Below are 19,911 nucleotides of genomic sequence, written 5' to 3'. Positions count from 1 at the left end.
CCTGCCTTGGGAATGGGGGCGGAGCCTGGCCCGGGAATGGGGCGGGGCCTGGTCCGGGAATGGGGCGGGGCGGGGCTTAGAATGGGGGCGGGGCCTAACTTGGGAATGGGGCGGAGCCTGGCCCGGGAATAGGGCGGGGCCTGGTCGGGAGCCTGTCCCGGAATGGGGCGGGACTTGGGATGGGGCGGGACCTGACCCGGGAATGGGGCTGGTCCCGGATGGGGCGGGGCTTGAACCGGATATCCGTGGCTCTTGGGGCGACCGCCAGGCCGGCTTCAAGATGGACAGCCCCGAGGCTGCTTTTAGTCTCTTCTACGTCGTCCTGTCTTTCTGCTTCGTCTTCACTCCGACCGAGTTCCGCTCGGCGGGGGTGACGGTGCAGGACCTGCTGTCCGACCAGCTGGGCAGTGAGGATCTGGGCTTCGTCCATTACCACATCCGCAGGACGGCGGCCACTGTCACCGTGCACTCGCTGCTGCCGCTAGGTCAGGGCAGAGCGGCTCGGGGGGTCAGGGGGGAGCGGATTGGGGGGTCAGGGCAGAGCGGCTCGGGGGGTCAGGGAGGAGCGGATTGGGGGTCAGGGGGGAGCGGCTCGGGGGGTCAGGGGGGAGCGGATTGGGGGGTCAGGGCAGAGCGGCTTGAGGGGGTCAGGAGGGAGCGGCTCGGGGGGTCAGGGGGGATGTAGTGTGACCGTATTTGGAAGTTGGATATCGCTTTGGGGCTAATCGTTTGTGTGTTTAACTGGAGAGAATGGTGTCAACTTCATAAGCTCCAGACAGTACCTAAACTATTTAACCCCCTCCCCCAGGAGCATTAGACAAGGACCTTTTGGGGGTTTAGTTATAAAACTGCAGATGTCATTCGCTTTTAATGAGCCAGCTTTCAAGTGTCAAATTTAAATGAGGGGACAGAAATCGAAAGTGAGGATTGCCGATTTTATATCTTGTCGTTTCTAAATCTGAGACCCAGGTGACGTGTGTATGTCTGTGTGTCAACTTGGTTCATCCTGGCCTTTGAGTCAGTGATGGGTTTGAACACGGTACTTTCTGTGCACACAGTATAATGAGGCGAGAAGCTCGCAAAGCATTCCAGTTTATGTTGTCTCTTAGCTCTTTGGATGACTCGATGGGTCCTAACATTTGGCCTGAATTGCATCTTATTGGCTTTTTTATATTCCTGCACACGGTTTAATTTGAACTAGTATTGCAAATAAACTTTTTATTTACCTGATTATTTTACATTTAGGCATTTCTCCGATTTGCCTCCTTACAAAGCTTAGCAGTTTCAGATATTTCCTTGCATACCTTGTCTGACAGTAGGTAGCCTTATGATCCTTGGCTCCCTTACTTTCATGGACGTTTTTCATTTGTACCTAATGGACAAAACTGAATATAGTCCCTGAGATGCAGTCTAATCGGATAACTACCAAACTTGCTCGAAATACAAAGCCTACAGACTTGTATTTCATCAATGGAATTCATGTTTCAAATTGATGACCATTTGCAACAGTTCTGGTGAAAGATCATTCACCTGAAATATTGACTCTGTTTCTCCACTCAACCTAACCTGAATATTTCCAGCATTTTCTGTTTTTATTTCCAAATCTAAAATATCTTGGATTTTGTTAATTTGCTAGTATAACTCAGCATTTGTTTGCATTGTTAGTTGAGGTTTTTCAATGACTGAACATAATTATTCAGTCTTTTGCTGTTTTCCGTCTTCTATACAGTTCACTTGAGTGTTCAAGTGTGGTGTCTGCTTTTGCTCCTTCTAAACTATAACTCTAAGTACTTATTTTATATTTTAGTATAGCTCAATTTGCTTGCAGATTTTACCAAAATATTTTAGTCTGTCTTTGGCTAAAAGGAGCCTATCAGTATTATTATCCAAGCAGAAACACTCCTTTGGTTTGGTTGGTGCAGTATGAAGAGTGCTGCATTGCTAGAGGCATTATTCCGTGGAAGGTGGGCAGCACGGTAGCACTGTCTGTGCGGAGTCTGCACGTTCTCTCCGTGTCTGCGTGGGTTTCCTCCGGGTGCTCTGGTTTCCTCCCACCGTCCAAAGATGTGTGGTTTTGGTGGATTGGCCATGCTAAATTGCCCTTAGTGTCCAAAAAATGTTAAGTGGGGATTACTGGGTTACAGGGATAGGGTAGATACATGGGATTCAGTAGGGTGCTCTTTGAAACGGCTGGTGCAGACTCGATGGGCTGAATGGCCTCCTGCACTGTAAATTCAATGATTCTACAAAATCACAATCCTGCCTATTTTAATTGGTTTGGGTGTATGCTGATCACTTGGCACACGAGGAGTAGTCATATCTCCTGGTGCCTGAGCAACATTTCCTTCAGCCAATCTTGCCTGAAATTAAGTTGACTGATTATTCATCCTTTATGGCTAATGGCATTGTCATGCACAGAATGACCATTGCACTTGTTAAACCAATGGCCACTGCACTTCAGAAAATAGTGGAAGATGGTATATGGATGTAAGGGTTATATTGGAAAGAAAAGGAAGGTTGGAATTAAGGGTTTAGTTGAGAAAAATAACCAAAGGAAAAATTCTGGAAAATCTCAGCAAGTCTGGCAGCATCTGTAGGGAAAGAAAAGAGCTAACGTATCGAGTCCGATGACTCTTTGTCAAAGCTAAATTTATCTCCCTACAGATGCTGCCAGACTTGCTGAGATTTTCCAGCATTTTCCCTTTTGTTTCCGATTCCAGCATCTGCAGTAATTTTCTTTTATTAATTGAGAAAAATATATCTATCTCCCTCTTGAAATCATTTAATGACTCAGACTTCACTGCACTTGGGTCAGAGTTCCACAAATTCACCACCCTCAGCGAGAAGTAGTTCCTCCTCTCAACCAATATCTGTGACCTCTTGTTCTATATTGCCCACAAAGGGGAAGATTTGGTCTACATTTACTTTATCAATCCCATTTAGTATTTTATGTACCTCGATCAGATCCCCTCTCATCCTACGCTCCAGTGAGACCTGATAGAAGTCTACAAAATTATCAGGGGCATAGACAAGTGGATAGTCAGAGGCTTTTTCCAAGGATGAAAGTGTCAATTACAAGGAGGAACAGGTTCAAGGTGAGGGGGAAATTTAAGGGAGATGTGCAGGGAGAGAGTGGTGGGTGCCTGGAACATGCTGCCAGAGGATGTGGTGGAAGCAGGCACATTAATGAAAATCGCTTATTGTCACAAATCGGCTTCAAATGAAGTTACTGTGAAAAGGCCCTAGTCGCCACATTCCGACGCCTGTTCGGGGATGCTGGTACAGGAATTGAACAGTTTCTGCTGGCCTGCCTCGGTCTACTTTAAAAGCCAGCGATTTAACCCAGTTTGCTAAACCAGCACCGTGTGCTAAACCATTAGCAATATTTAAGAGGCATCTGGGTGGGTACATGATTAGGGAGGGAATAAAGGGATACAGACCGAGTAAGGGCAGAAGGTTTTTTTTAGATATGGCATCATGATCGGCACAGGCTTGGAGGGCCGAAGGGCCCGTTCTGTGCTGTACTTTCCTTTGTGCTTTGAGTATAAGCCTAAACTGTTTAATATCTCCTTATACACCAACCCCTTCATCCCCAGAATCAATCTGGTGAACCTCCCTCTGAACTGCTTACAATGCCACCACATCCTTCCTCAAATAAGGAGACCAAAAACTGGACATGATATTCCAGATGTGGTCTCACCAACATCCTATACAATTACAACAATACGTCTCTACTTTTGCACTCCAGTCCTTTAGCACTAAATGCTTACATTCCATTTGCCTTTCTTTTTACATTTTATGCCTGCATATTCTGCAATTCATGAAAAAAGACACCCAGATTCCACTGCCCAGACGCATTTAGAATCTGCTTTCCATTTAGATAATTTGCCTGACTATTTTTTCGGCCAAGATGGATAACCTCACAATTATCCACATTAAACTTCATCTGCCAAATTTTGGCCGAAACCTCTAGTAGCCTATCTATATCTGTCTATAAAATCTGTATCTCCTCTTCACTGCCTGCTTTCCCACCTATTTTAGTTTAATTGGCAAATTTTGCTTTTTACACAGTTTGCAGGTAGTTGAGGACTGAACCCTGTGGCACCCCACTAGTTACAGTTCGCCCGCCAGAGAAGAACCCATTTAACCTTACTCTCTGCTTTCTGTCAGTCAATCCTCAATCCAATCGAGTATTCTACCCCCCAACCCCCTGCGATCTCAGCTTCTGGATCAATCTTTTATGCGACACCTTGTCAAATGCCTTCTGGAAGTCTAGATATACCACACCCACAGTTCCCCCATTATATATCTTGCTGGTCACACCCTCAAAGAACTCAAACAAGTTTGTCAAGCACGACTTGCCCTTCATAAAACCATGGTGGAGTGAGCTTTGTCTTTCCAAATGTTCAGTCATTTCCTCCTTTAATGACTGAATCCAGCAACTTCCCCACCACAGAGGTCAAGCTAACCAGTCTATAGTTTCCTACTTTTTGCATCTCTCTCTATTGAATAAGGGAGTTACAGTAGCGTGTTTCCAATCCACTCGGACCTTTCCGGAATCTAATATCATAACCAATGCATTCACTATCTCTGCAGCCGCCTCCTTTAATACCCTAGGGTGCAGGCCATCAGGTCCCGGAGACTTATTTGCCTTTAGTTCCATTAATTTATTCATTACCTGTTCCGAGGGATGGCTATTCCACTAAGTTCCTCTGCGTTAACTGCAGTTCTTGGAAATTTGTTATTATCCTTTGAAGACAGAGGCAAAATATTGGTTCAGTGCCTCCGCCATCTCTGTTCCCCATTATTACCTCACCAGTATCTTCCTCTAAAGAGCCAACATTTACTTTAGCTGTTTTCTTCTTTTTTAACTTGTAGAAGCTCTTGGTATCAGTGTTTATTTATCTTGCTTGATGAAAGTATATGAATCGATATTAAGTGACCATTTCCGGAAATACTGTTTTCATATATGTTACACGTCTTTCAACTGTTGTTTATTGCAGGTTATTATGCAGGAATGTGTGTTGCATCTTCTGGTGAAAAGCAGTTCTACTTTCTAGTAAGCGAGGGTTGGTTGATTTACTTGGTGACTGCTGTGCTCATCCCTGCTGCTGCTAGTCTTGTGGCATTGTACTGGTCCTTAAATAAGTGGGGCAACCATCCAATATCCAGAAGCCTGGCGCACTATGCCCTTCCACAGTCTGGTTGGAGAGCTGTGGCATCTTCAGTTAATACTGAGTTCCGAAGGATTGATAAATTTGCTTCTGGAGTGCCAGGAGCCCGCGTTATTGTCACTGATACCTGGGTGATGAAGGTGACTACATATAATGTTCACATAGCACAGCAACAGGACATTCATCTCACATTGACTGAATCAAGGCAGCATGAACTGTGTCCTGATCTGAATACTCCTGTACAATTCCTCACAATCCGAGTGTGCAGCATCAATCCGAATGTGAAGCCATTCGACATTAGGTGGGTAATGGAGTCCAATGCACAGCTGGATTTAGCTATCTGAGTTATCCTGATTAAAACTTGAAACCTTATCTGCTTGTTGTAAGGGCCTGTTTCCCGATTCTCTCCCCCTAACACCAGCGTTATGTCTTCTGCCCTCTCTGCAGCACCCTGCCCTTGACAAAACCTCACTGGGTGAGACAGATTGTTGTGGTAAGTGGGTGGGGTGCAGAAAGGAAGGAGCTAAAATTGTTTCACCTCAAATTGAAGAAATAAAGTGCGTGTTGTCTTTATGTTTATATAGGCTGAATTCGACTGAGTATGGTGAACTGCGGGAGAAACTCCACACAACAGTTCGAAATGCCCATAACGTCGTCATCCATCAGACTCTAAGTGACATGTTTCTTGACACGTTCAAGATCCAAGTGGAATTGAACCAACGGTATAATCTACCTGGTAATCAGGTACATGTAGTCAAACTCAAACTTTATTTTTACCTATGAAACTGTTTTGTGACCATGCCATGCAGAGTTGATGCTGGGCCCATATCCTTTGTTTGAAAATGAGATGTGAAGCTTATCCTGGGAATCTGTGGACCAGTCCATTATTATTATACTATTAATGGGGGCTGGTTTAGCTCAGTAAGTTAGACAGCTGGTTTGTGATGCAGAACAAGGCCAGCAGCGCATGTTCAATTCCCGTACCGGCTGAGGTTATTCATGAAAGCCCACCTCAACCTTCCACCTCGCCGGAGGTGTGGTGATCCTCGGGTTAAACCACCACTAGTCTGTTCTCCCACTCAAAGGAAAGTCTCTGGTCATCTGGGACTATGGCGACTTTACCTTTTATTGAACTGTTTAACAATGCATTGTCCATTAATGCAACTTCATCCAAAACACTGTTGCCCACGGTCTAACTTGCCAAGTCCCATCAATCCTGTGTTCACTGACCTATATTGGCTCCAGGTTCATTGATTTAAAAAAAAAAGGCCTCATCATTTTTCCATCCTACAGCTCCGAGATATCTATGCTCCACCAATTCTGGCCTTTTGACTGCCTGATACATTATCTGCTACTGATGGCTATGCCTTCAGCCTTAAATTCTGGAACTCCTTCCCGACACCACTCCACCTTGCTACCTCTCTTCTCCTTGCTACCTCTTTGATCAAGCATTTGATCATTTGCCTGCCCAAATATCTCCTTACGTAATTCAGTATCAAATTTTGTTAACTTTTGTGAAGCGCCTTGACAAGTTGAGAAGGTGCTACAATATGCAAGTTAATAGTATCTTCACCTTCTGAATTAGTGAAAACCTTTTCCATAATTTCTCCTCCACACCCCATCAACCATATCTATTTTGTACACCCTGATCCCATTGCCAGTTGAGAGAGATAACAGACCAAGAACACTCTTCAGCACCAGCAGTGTGTTGTAGAGATCAAACTGTTCAACCACACACTGTGGCTTTCCTCTTCTGAAGGCTGTTAAAGGTCCTGATTAACTGATTGCATTTCTTAATACAAGTAAAGATTTGGGTTAGCGGCTGGAGAAAGGGAGATTTTTATGGTACATGGATATGAACAAGTTGAAACAAAATGTGTTTCTTGCACCAGTCTACAAAAGTGAACATCAACATTAATATAATTCTTAATGAAAAACAGTAGAAGAGGGGGAGTGGTTGCACGTGGATACTCTTGGGCTTGTGCATTTTTTGCTGAGATAAACCTTAGAAGAATAAAATGTGCCCTTTTTATCTTCCTTGCTGCCAGCCTTTGCTCAATGCTTTCACTTAATACTAAGGCAGAGGTCAGGAGCTCAAAAAGGACTTTAGAGGCAGATTGCACTTGCCTCAAAAATATTTCATATAATATTGCTGTCATAAGTGATAAGGGAATTGAAGGTTGGACTATGCCGTTATTTATGTGAACGTTTTGCCGTCTCCATTATTTTGATGGGGAAATAAGCACAATTTATTTTTACGGACTTCTTCCAACTAACCACAGGAAACCCAGGAACAGTTTTATCATGATTTAAATATCGAGGGAACTCCCTAGAGAAACCTCTGGAGCAGCACTCCCCTCTGATACATCACTCCACTCTAATACAGCTCTCACAGAGCATTCTAAGACGGCTCTTTCCACCAAGTCACAGATCAGACTGCTTATTCACAGATCAGTACACGGAACTTTGTTTATAATCCCAAACTTGTCTGCTGCATAGGTTTATTATTAAACCTTCACCCAGAAGCTTGGCTGTTATCTCCTCCTACCTGGAGACTGTCTGTTCTTCTAACAAGTAAACAGTCTTACACCTGATGGAGCTGCTCTCCGAAAAACAAATAAACCCCTCTAGGGAGTGCAGTGAAGGTTTACCAGACTGATTCCAGGGATGGCGGGACTGTTACATGAGAGATTGACTAGGTTGAGATTATTCTCACTGGAGTTCAGAAGAATGAGGGGGGGATCTCATAGAGACTTATAAAATTCTAATAGGACTAGACAGGATAGATGCAGGGAACATGTTACCAATGATGGGCGTATCCAGAACCAGGGGTCACAGCCTGAAGATTCAGGGTAAACCATTTCGGACAGAGATAAGGAGACACTTCTTCACACAGTGGTGAGCCTGTGAAATTCATTACCGCAGGAAGTAGTTGATGCTAAAACTTTGAATATATTCAAGAGGCGGCTGGATATAGCACTTGGGGAGAATGGGATCAAAGGCTATGGGGAGAAAGCAGGATTAGGCTATTGAGTTGGATGATCAGCCATGATTGTGATGAATGGCAGAGCAGGCTCGAAGGGCCAAAAGGCCTCCTCCTGCTCCTATCTTCTATGTATTTATGTAAACCTGTTGGACTTTAACCTGGTGTTGTAAGACCTCTTACTGTGCCCACCCCAGTCCAATACTGGCATCTCCACATCAAGGAGGGGAATGTAATAGGTGGATGGCAAGAATAGGGGTTTGCAGCAGAAGTTGCAGCTAGCCCTATTTGCACTTGTTAATGAGCTGAGAGGCATGAGAGGCTTGAATGAGGATATTGGAAGTAAAATGTCAAGTTTTTAAACAATTCTTAATGCTGAAGCAGAGCCAGTAATGACGCTTAAAGGTAAGCACAGGTGAAGGAGGTTACTTGTCCATTCTGGTTAATCCTGCAACGAGGATCTGTAGTTTGCCTCCTGAACCCTTACCTTCAGCTCAGTTTATAATTGCCTCTTAAAATTATTCCCAATTTGTGATTCGGAAGACTTTTATTTTGTATGTAAATCATTATGTCCTGCAGCAATTGATCTTGAAATAATGCTCTACATTAATGAGTCTGCACATGCTGGCAAAATAAAGGTGAATTTAATGCATAACACCATTATAAAAGAGTGTGACTTGTGCAACAACATATGGCAAGGAAGAGGTACCTTTTAAGTTGTGAATCACCATGAATTGCGAGGTTGCTCTCAATGCCCTGCCGGATACCGTGCCAAAACAGCTCACTGGACCTCCCCATGATTTTCAAGATAATGATGAATTTGTGCAGCCATTATAATAATCTTTATTGTCACAAGGAGGCTTACATTAACATTGCAATGAAGTTACTGTGAAAATCCCCTAGTCACCACATTCCGGCGCCTGTTTGGGTACACGGAGGGAGAATTCAGAATGTCCAAATTACCTAACAGCGCGTCTTTCGGAACCTGTGGGAGGAAACCGACGCAGACAGGGGGGAGCATGCAGACTCCGCACAGACAGTGACCCAAGCCGGGAATCAAACTAGGGACCCTGGCGCTGTGAAGAACAGTGCAATCCACTATGCTACTGCGCCTCCCATTGCTGTACATTAAATCTAATGTAGAATGTTAGGGCTGCTACTTAATAGTGTACGGTCCCTTTTAATGATTAGGTGTATGTTCCTCCATTGCCACTCAATCTCCTCTACCTAGAAATTGAAACTGGGGTCTTATTCCTGCAGTTGAGTAAATTACCCAATGAAGATGTATAATTTTTAAGAAAGAAAGCTTTTTTTTTCCTCAATCCAGTCTTTCTTTTTCTCTCTTTATTTCTGTATCTTTACTTGATTTAACTCTTAATTCAAACTATTTCCTCTTGATAATTAGGGAAATCGACTTTTGGTCCCATTCTTCACCACGGTCCCAGATGGCTTGTTGCCCTCAATTTCAACCCATTCTTCCAGCAAATGTGGAACAAAAATATTTTTGACACCGAGAAAGGAAAATAATCAAATAGGGTACCAGCCACTAAATTCTGAGTTCATGTGCTGTGAGTATTCATAAGGCCTCTTATAAACCTTATTTCAAGGTTGAAGATTCCAAGAGCCTCTTTTCCTTCCTCAACCACTTTGCTGTGGGTCTGGAGTCACATGTAGGTCAGACCAGGTAAAGATGACAGATTTCCTTCCCTAAAGGACATTAGTGAACCAGATGGGTTGTTACAACAATCGGCAATGGTTTCATGGTCATCATTAGACTGTTAATTCCATTTTTATTGAATTCAAATTTCACCGTCTACAGTGGTATGATTTGGGCCCCCAGAGCATTAGTCTGTGTCTCTGGTTAACTAGTCCTGTGACAATACCACTACGCAACAGTCTCCCCAGTCTAGGAATAAGGAACCAAAATAATGGATTTGCCAAACTGAAAAGATGTTCTTCCAATCACACACAATGAATAATGTGGTATATGAATTTCAGTGCCGATGTGATCCCAGTCATGACCCAGCCCCTACTACTGTCTGAGAAAGTGCCAAACAAAGTCGCACAACCCTCAGAGAAAAAAATTATCCTCATGGTGGTTAGCACTGCTGCATCACAGCGCCAGGGACTTGGGTTCAGTTTCAGCTTGGGTTACTGTGGAGTTTGTACGTTCTCCCCGTGTCTGCATGGGTTTCTTCCAGGTGCTCTGGTTTCCTCCCACAGTCCAAAGATGGATTGGCCATGCTAAATTACCCCTTAGTGTCCAAAAAGGTTAGGTAGAGATTACTGGTTTATGGGGATGGGGCGAGGGTGTGGATTTAGGTAGGGTGCTGTTTCCGACGATCGGCTGCAGACTATATGGGCTGAATGGCCTCCTCCACTGTAGTGATTCTATTGTATTTTGTTCTAAAGGGACAACCCGTCATTTTCAAACCATGATGCCTAGTTCTGGACTCGCCCACAAGAGAAAACATTCTTTCCATGTCCCCTTCGTTGAGAACGTTCAGGATCTTGTATACTTAAAACAAGCCACCCCTCACTCTCCTAAACTCCTGTGGATATCTTGACTAAAAAGTCAACTTGCCAACTTTGCAGCATGCAGTAGAAATTGCTGCTTTAAAAAAAAATAGCATTTTTGCATCCATCCTCATTAGTGCAAGATGAAAAATGTCAACAGCATGTCTCTTTTTCATTTCTACTCAAATACTGCACTACCAAGCAACTAAATAATGTGTTTTAATGAAACAAGCTGTGGATCAGCAAGAATAGACATCTCTGCCCATTGGGAAAAATTGTTGAAACCAATATCCACCTTCAGAATAAGATATCAAGCCTCTTCAGTAGATTGAACCATTCAAAATTGAGCAGCAGAGTTCTCCCTTGTGTCCTGGCTAATAAATTGACTCCTGTTTTTTACATTGCCATAGTGATCCCTTCAAAGTAATTCACTGGCTGTAAAGGGTCTTGAGACATCCTGAGCTCATAGTGTTATATATGTGCAAGTGTTATGAGACCCTGGGCTAGTGCGCGGTCAATTCCAGCCCCACTTTGACTCTTAGTCGCAACATAATTAGAATTAATAAATCATTCTTAGGAAATACCTGAAAATACCTGTGACTGTCAAATAACTACAGTCACCAGGTTTGTAAATTTAAACATTTTTATTCATAGCAATAACTATAATTAAAATGCAACAAATACAACTGGTTATCTTTCAGTACACCTTTCTTCAGTCTAGACTTTCAGTTCAAGGGTTTTGCTTTCAGTCTGTAATGGTTTTCACTGTACATTCATTCAGGTTCACAAGCCAGCAGATAGGTAGCATTTCTGGAGAGAGACAGAGAAACACTCAACTTCTCTGAGCATCCAGGATCTGACTGACACTTCTTGCATCCTCTGAAAACCGTCCCACTCTGGTCGGACCCAATCACTACCTGTCGCCTGGAGGAATATGGCCTTTAGCAAATTCATTGGCCTCCAGCCAGCTAATCTAACTGAATCCCTCAGATCTCCGGTGACAGAGAGTTTTAGTTCTGCTGTTCAAAATTTAAATCTTCATAGAACAGTGTACTAATTTGCAACTTTTGAGTTCCTCACTACCCTGCTCGAATTAAAGGTATGTCTCCATTAAAGACCCTTGGATCAAAAATGATAACAACAAAATAAAAGAAATAGGAAATAAGGAATCAACAGGAAGGCCCCTTACAATTAACCAAAGGGTAGAATGCAAATGGATTTGATATTGTACATGACAGTGATTGACCTAAAGTGGATGCAGCATGAACTTGTAAACTAATTAAAACAAGTGGTGCAGGAGTTGTTTTTTTAAATTGACAAAGCAATATCCAGATTCTTGTGTATTCAAACATTAAAGTGAGCAAACTCATTAAATCCTCATGTGCTGTTGAAATATTGACTGTCAATTTCTGACTGTTTAATGTTCCTCTGAAACAGGAACTGGAACCATGCATTGGCTGCATGCAGACAGCAGCCAACATCAAACTCATCAAAATTTGTCAAGAGCCAAATGAGGGTGACTGTCAGCAGTGTTACTGTCGCCCCATGTGGTGCCTGACCTGTATGGGGAAGTGGTTCGCCAGCCGCCAAGACCAGCAACATCCAGAAACATGGCTATCCAATCGGGTGCCCTGCCCGACCTGTCGGTCAAAGTTCTGCATTCTTGACATTTCTATTGTATGCTGAAGGAAATATGAAATGAAAATGGGAATTAGTCTTTGCCATAAGATCCAAACTGCTCAACGACTAGCAAAATGCCATTATGGCCTCTTGCATGTTCTCGCTGTCGTCCCAGCTGATTTTCCTTCTGGAAGCTAAATCAAATGTCTTCAGGCCACCTCGAATGTTCCTGCAGTTTTCACTCATTTTCTTTTCTTCAAATTCTTTTGCCACTTCCAGTGAGGACTTCCAGTGAGAGAAATTTATTACTTTCCCCTTTCTTATTCCCTCATACCCACCACAAGATGGAACCTGTTGTATTGACATTGCCCCATCTAGTGAGCAGGTTAAAAACTGATGACTCTTACAACAAGAATAAAGATTCAGAGCTGCCTGAAACTCAACATTCAGATCGCTACAATGCTTGTACGTCTAGATTTCCATAGGTTGACTCTTGGATTCACTAATTGCATTGATTAGTTTGAAACATGTCTAACATTCAGAGTTATATATTTTTTTATATTTCTGAACTCCCTTGGCTACACTGCAGATGTGGATTCTCAATATTTTTATACCTCCAACCGCGAATAATCTTTTCTATATGATCACTGCAAAAACAATCTATTATAGTTTCGGATAACATTGTTGTGTCATCCATGCCAGAGACCAGGTTTCAATTCTTAATTCAGTAGATCCTTTCTAAGGGGCAGTGTTAACGTTTCCTTTATGAATTTGTTCTGCAGCCTGCTGGTTTCCAGGGTGTGTGATTTTTCCATTGCCCACTGCAAAATGCTGCTGGTGTTACTAGTTGTAGCAGACTGATTTGGAATTTTCCAAAATGTAGTGTTCTGTTCCTCAGTTGCATTTTTTTTATTGGTGCTTTTTACTGGCAGAGCTGAATTTCTTGTCCTTAAAAGGTGGTGGTGCTGGCAGTCCTTCTTGAATTGCTGCAGTCTGTCTGTCTGATGCTCCAAGAGCCTTTCCTCCAGCAATGAGGGGAAGAGGTCTGTCCATTATGTATAATCTTCACACAATGTCGATCTTGAATAAATACAAAGGCTAGAAGTGGTACAGTGCAAACTCTTTTGGAATAAATCTGAAAAATGACATCACATTTACCTGACCTGCACAAAGGGGAGTCTCGGAATAGGGGGATAGTTTAAAAGTTTGCCAGGCCTTTCGTCGTGAAATTAGGAAACGTCTGTAAGGGTGACAGCAGTTTGGAACTCTTTCCGCAAATAGCAAAGTGGTGTTAGACTGAGGGGTGTCGCTCGACTCACTCCTTGGATGCAGGGCTTATCTTATGAAGAACAGTTTGGGCCTATACACATGGGCATTTAGAAGAATGAAAAGTGATCTGATTGAAAGATACAAGACCCTGAGAGGCCTTGATAGGGTATAGCACAGTGTTTAGCACCGTTACTTCACAGTACCAGGGTCCCAGGTTCGATTCCCGTTTGGGTCACTGTGCAGAGTCTGCATATTCTCCCCTTGTCTGCATGGGTTTCAACTGGTTACTCCGGTTTCCTCCCACAAGTCCCAAAAGACGTGCTTAGGTGAATTGAACATTCTGAATCCTCCCTCAGTGTACCCGAACAGGCGCTGGAGTGTGGCTACTAGGATTTTCGCAGTAACTTAATTGCACTATTAATGTAAGCCTATTTGTGACACTAATACAGATTATTATTATTAATTTGGGGGATGTTTTCCCATAGGGAGACTAGAGCTAGGATAAACAGTTTAAGAATAAGCGACGTCCCTTTTAAAATGGTGATGAGAATTATTTTCTCTGTGGGTTATTAATATGTAGAAGTGGAGGAGGCTGGATCGGTGAATTTATTCAGGGCAAAATTTCGGTAGACAAGGAAGTGAATGAAATGAACATCGCTTATTGTCACAAGTAGGCTTCAGTGGAGTTACTGTGAAAAGCCCCTAGTCGTCACATTCCATCACCTGTTCGGGGAGGCTGGTACGGGAATTGAACCGTGCTGCTGGCCTGCTTGGTCTGCTTTAAAAGCCAGCGATTTAGCCCAGTGTGCTAAACCAGCCTCTGAAGTTGAAGCTGATGGGGAGCACACAGGAAAGTTAAGTTGAGAGCACAATCACATTGACCATGATTTTATTGAATGGCAGAGCAGGTTCAAATGGCCTATCCTGCTCCTAAGTCCTATGTTAATTTTAAATCTGATTTTTTTTTTGTTAATCTAAGGTACTAAGTGAAATCTGGTAAAGGTGGGATGTTGCAACTCCCCATGATCTCATTGAATGGTGGAACAGGCTCACTTGGTTAAATGCCCCATCACATTTCCATGCTCCTAAACACTTGCAGAACTTTGGTACTAAAATATTCTGCTGTAAAACCCATTATGACCAATTCCATTTGACAAGATTTTAAGTAGCGTGTGCTCCTCTTTAGAATTTAACCGAATGTAATTTGGAAAGTTAATGTTTTTTTAGCAACTTTCTCAAACTTAAATTGCTTATTCATTCCTTGATTTATGCTATCTCATTCAGAGTGGCAATGTTAAAATTGGCATGGGGGGCTCATGATATAGTGACTCCTGCACAAAGATGGGCAAATATGGTATATGCGCCAAGCTATGTCCATGCTGACTAGCATGCTCTACTCCCCTTCCTGTGGTTCAATATTTGTTATGATTGCACTTGAGAGATATACAAAGACTGCAAGCAACATCTTTGGAACAGCATCTGTTTTTCAGGAGGGAACAATTTTGGAGAAAGTGAAAATGGTCCTTGCCTTTTTGAAAGTAAGTTTAAAGATGGCATTGTGTTTTGAAGCTATAAGCTGTGTTTTCAGTAATAGTATTTATTGACAGATACATAATAAAGTATTCTATCCTGGAGATTCATACCATACATACTGACTGCACCCAAAATTATTTCTGATAACTGTTGACAGTCAAAAAAAAATTCAACCACCACAATGTCATGATTTACATATGGGTTTGCCATTGGGTGGCAAGCTTCAGAAGTACAGGCATCTCTGAATTCTGTCAATGTGTTGATGTATGTATCATGGATAAACAAATGGGCGGTTTACAGATTCCTGATATGTGAATTCATAGTCATACAATAGAATCCCTACACTACAGAAGGAGACCATTTGGCCCATTGAATCTGCACTGACCCTCTGAAAGAGCACCCTTACCCAGGCCCATAACTCCACCTAACCTTTTGGATGCTAAGGGGTAATTTATCATGGCCAATCAATCAATGGCCTAACCTGCACATCTTTGGACGTTGGGAGGAAACTGGATGGAGGAAACCCAAGCAGACATGGGGGAGAACATACAGACTCCACAGACAGTCACCCAAGGTCAGATTTTAACCTGGGTCCCTGGCCCTGTGTGGCAGCAGTTCTAATCACTCTGCCATGTTGCTGCCTGTTCAAATCATAATTGGCCCTGTGTTCTTCTGATGTCATGGACAACTCAAAGTTTTAATGCTGAATACCGTCAGCTGTTATCCAATGGTGTCAACTGTGTCTTAGTGTGCAGCACACTTGCTTCTGTATCATGAGGTCATGGCTTTAATTCCCATTCTAGGCTTGAGCAGAAAAATCAAATGCAGTACTGAGATTGCTACACTCTGTGCTGATTTTTGAAGACTCCATCTGTCTGCTTAGGGTTGTGAAATGTCCCACAGTATTATTTCAAAGAAGAGCATGGGAGCTACCCCTGGCCAATCTCTCATGTCCATCACCGTGTAAGTAGGAGTGATGTTGGAGGTCAATCACCTCAGACCTGGGACATCATGGCAGAGGTTTTCAGATACTTTCCTGGGCACAACCATTTTAAACTTTCATCTGAAGTGGGAATGTTCACCTATGATTGAACAATATTCAGTACCATTCCTGACTCTTCAGATACCAAAGCAGTCAGCATCCATATGCATCAAAATCTGGACAATATTCTGGCCTGGGATGAAATGGCAAATAATGTTTATACAACACAAGAGCCAAGCAATGACCCACTCCAACAAGAGAAAATCTAATTATCTCCCCTTGAATTCAATGACATTACCATTGCTGAATTCCCCCACTATCAACATCATGAGAGTTACCATTCACCAGAAACTGAAATGGACGTTCATGTAAATACTGTGGCTACAAGAGCAGGTCAGTGGCTATGAATCCTGCTGCAAGTAACTCACCCCTGTCTCCCAAAGCTTCTCCACTATCTGCAAGGCATGAGTCAGGAGTGTGATGGAATACTCTCCACTTATCTGGACAAGTGATGTTCCAATACCCAAGATGCTCAAAATCGTCCAGGACCAAGCAGCCGGTTTGATTGGCACCCCATCCACAAACATTCACTCCCTCCACCATTGACACAAAATGGCAATAGTGTGTACCATCTACAAGATGTATTGCAGGAACTCACCAAGGTTCCTTCGACAGCTATATAAAGCACACCTCGGGACTGGTCAAGCATTTTGGGCACTATAGCTTACAAGGATGTATTGGCCTTGAAGGAAGTGCAACAAAGATTTACTCGAATGATTCTCAGACTCCAAGGTTTAAGTTATATGGAGTGATTAAACAAACTAAATTTAGGGCGGCACGATGGTGCAGTGGCTAGCACGGCACCAAGGACTTGGATTCGATCCCATCCCTGGGTCACTGTCCGTGTGGAGTTTTCACATTCTCCCCATGTCTGCGTGGGTTTTAAACCCCAAAACAATGATGTGCAGGATAAATGCATTGGCTACGCTAAATTGCCTCTTGGGGGAAAAAATAAATAGGAACTCGAAATTGGAAAAAACAAAACTAGAGTTTTATTACCTTGAATCTTGCAAGTTAAGGAGTGATTCAATGGAAGTTCAAGATATACAGGAGAACAGGCAGCAGGAATTGGGAGAAATTCATTCTGCTAGTTCAGGAATTAAGCAGACCTTTCCAGAGTGAAATGAAGAACCGATTCCTCCATTCTTATGATAAAAGGATAGAACTCGCTTTCCAATGACAATAAATGCCAACTCAATTGTTAATTAGATGAATAGATTTTTCCAAGACAAAAGTAATAAGGGATGCAGAACAATATCAGATATATACAGTCAGGTCATGGATCTGCCATAATCACATTGAATGGTGCAACAGGCTCAAGGGGCTAAAAGACCTACTCCAGTTCCACATCCCAATATTTGTATTTATGACTAATCCCAACAAATATACCAACGTCTTTCATTTCAACATTTTTAAAAAAAGTAAACCTGGCCAGTTCATACTTGCAGATTTAGGGCCAGATTGTGTCATGATGATGGATCAAAACCCAAATTACATACAGGCCGTATTGGACTTTTAAATAAGACAATTTTTAAAAAAATGAACATATAAACCAAAGATGGATGGGGATGTAAACCCTGAGAATGTAAATTTAGTCACTGTCTGAATTACTCTGGTGTGGATTATAGTAAACCATAAGAATCATATAGTCATACAATTTACACTGCAGAAAGAGGCCATTCAGCCCATCGAGTCTACACTGGCCCCTAAAAGAGCACCACACCTCAGCCTATACCTCCACCGAATGTTTTGGACACTATGGTGCAATTTATCATGGCCAATCCACCTGATCCACACATCCTTGGACTGTGGGAGGAAACTGGAGCACCCGGAGGAAACCCATGCAGACACAGGAGAACATACAGACTACACATAGGCAGTGACCCAGGCTGGGAATCGAACCCGGGTCCCTGGCGCTGTGAAGCAACTGTGCTAACCACGGTGCTGTCATGCTGGAATATCCCACCTTTTCTCAGACAGACATTTCAGAGGAAGAAGCCATGTAAACAATAACTGCCATCTCTGGTGGAAATAATGGAAGTGGATTATCATCTCAATAGGAATTATATCCTCAAAATTATGCACCAGACCTGTTTTGTGGGTTTTCCCCTCCCAGGAAGTCACACAGGTCTGGGATACAAAGCCAGCCACAAAACGTGGTGTGTGGAGTAGTGGGTGTATCAGAATGTGAGACAGATTTGCAACGGGTCAAGAATATGGGGTTGGATTCTCCTCCGCACCCCGACGCTGCAATCGCGTTCGGCAACGTGGCGGAGAATCCAGTTTCAAGCATGAAATCGGGCTTGGTTCCGTGATTCTCCGCCCCCCCCTCCCCTGAAAAGTGGCGTACCCAGGGAGTACGTCACACCGAGTATCCATTGTCTGAGGCCGCTCCCCTATTCTCCGCCTCCGAACGGCCTAATTCCCGACGGCATATTTCTAATGTGGTCCCGCCGTTTGGGAAACTCGTGTGGCGCTGCGGATCCAGTCGGGTGCGGGGCGATCAGAGGGCAGGGGACTGCGCCTTTATTGTGCGGGCGGTCTGGGTCGGGCGAGCGAGGCACTATTTCCGCGGTCTGTGTCCGCCATGGAGCACAGTGCGGCCTCTGACTCGGAAGTGCGGGGAGCCGTATCGGCAACTGGAGCCGCGAGCTCCACGACAGCTGCCTGCTAGCCCCCTGCAAGGCTGTCAATCTGTGGCCTTTTGACATCAGTTTTCCTGGCGTAAAAGACCACAGTTTTCACAACGGCGTAGGACATAGTCCCGAAAACAGAGAATCCAGCCCTTGATTTAAATGGACCATTTGGACACTATGGGCGCGTATCTCCGGCCGAATTGGGCTCTCGCGCATGCGGCCGGAGAATCTCGGAAAAGCCCTCCAGCGAGTCGCCCAACAGCCCGATGACCCTTTGTAAAAGCTAAAAGACAGAGAAAGTGGGGAATATTTATATTGTGGAGTGAGAATGAAAGATAAGTTTCCAATCAAGAGATTGTTTGTCGGGGAATTTAAAATTAGGATTTGTGGGGGGCTGGCACAGTCTCAAAGTTGTTTACAAACTTATTATTTTCTTGCCTCCTGGTAATTTCAGCTACACATACAATTGCAATATAATTTTTATGTTTTTTTAATTAGTCCGGCCATTCGTTGAGGAAACAAAATAGCACCACAACTCTTGTCAGTGAAGAAAATAACCAAAATATGTTTGAAACTACCTAACTACTTTGCAAATCTTTCCATTCCCACCATGTTAGTTTTAGAGCTGTGACTTCAAACAATAGAATGCATCGCTTTCATTAGATAAATACGTGTGTTTGTACGTCTGTGTGTGTAGGCGTATATACATTTTTACTCTCTCCACTACTCTGTGGTCTTTTATCCATCCTTGGTAATGTATTCGGAAAGTATGTGTGACTACCACTGACTAGTTCACAGCACGTAATCTTCTGCAGATATAAGTCTCCATGCACTCAAAACTATTACATTAAAATGAATATGAATCATTTAGGTACATGTATGCATTTTATAGCCTGCAAATGGTGGAGACTTGATTTTGGCAAACTACAGAAGATTCTGAAGAACTGAAATAATACATACAAGCTAGAAACACTCAGCAGGGCAGGCAACATCAGCAGAGCGAGATGAAATGTTTCCAGCATTGCATCTTTTTGGTAATGCTTTGGGTGTGCACAAATGTCACTCTGTTTTTTCAGTAATCCACTTGCTCCCACCATGTAGCTGCGCTATCTTCATGTACAACATTATCACTATGTT

General features: G+C 43.2%; 1 protein-coding gene across 1 annotated transcript; it reads left to right on the top strand.

Annotated features, from left to right (window-relative positions):
* The first annotated feature begins 234 nt into the window (after positions 1–234).
* On the top strand, positions 235–13,402 carry tmem129 (transmembrane protein 129, E3 ubiquitin protein ligase). The gene is made up of 4 exons (XM_038793352.1): positions 235–485; positions 5,004–5,475; positions 5,759–5,918; positions 12,112–13,402. The coding sequence occupies exons 1-4, from the start codon at positions 281–283 to the stop codon at positions 12,358–12,360; spliced, it is 1,086 nt and encodes a 361-aa protein (XP_038649280.1). The 5' UTR covers positions 235–280; the 3' UTR covers positions 12,361–13,402.
* Positions 13,403–19,911: the final 6,509 nt, after the last annotated feature.

Source organism: Scyliorhinus canicula, chromosome 3 (assembly GCF_902713615.1).
Source record: "Scyliorhinus canicula chromosome 3, sScyCan1.1, whole genome shotgun sequence".
Classification (NCBI taxonomy): Eukaryota; Metazoa; Chordata; class Chondrichthyes; order Carcharhiniformes; family Scyliorhinidae; genus Scyliorhinus; species Scyliorhinus canicula.
This window is presented reverse-complemented; position numbering and strand designations above follow the sequence as displayed.

What these genes read in the sequence shown, in the direction of transcription:
- tmem129 (XM_038793352.1), top strand. Translation starts at nt 281, where the DNA reads ATGGACAGCCCCGAGGCTGCTTTTAGTCTCTTCTACGTCGTCCTGTCT. An exon ending in GCACTCGCTGCTGCCGCTAG is followed by an intron (nt 486 to 5,003) that starts GTCAGGGCAGAG and finishes TGTTTATTGCAG; the next exon opens with GTTATTATGCAGGAATGTGT. An exon ending in GTGAAGCCATTCGACATTAG is followed by an intron (nt 5,476 to 5,758) that starts GTGGGTAATGGA and finishes ATGTTTATATAG; the next exon opens with GCTGAATTCGACTGAGTATG.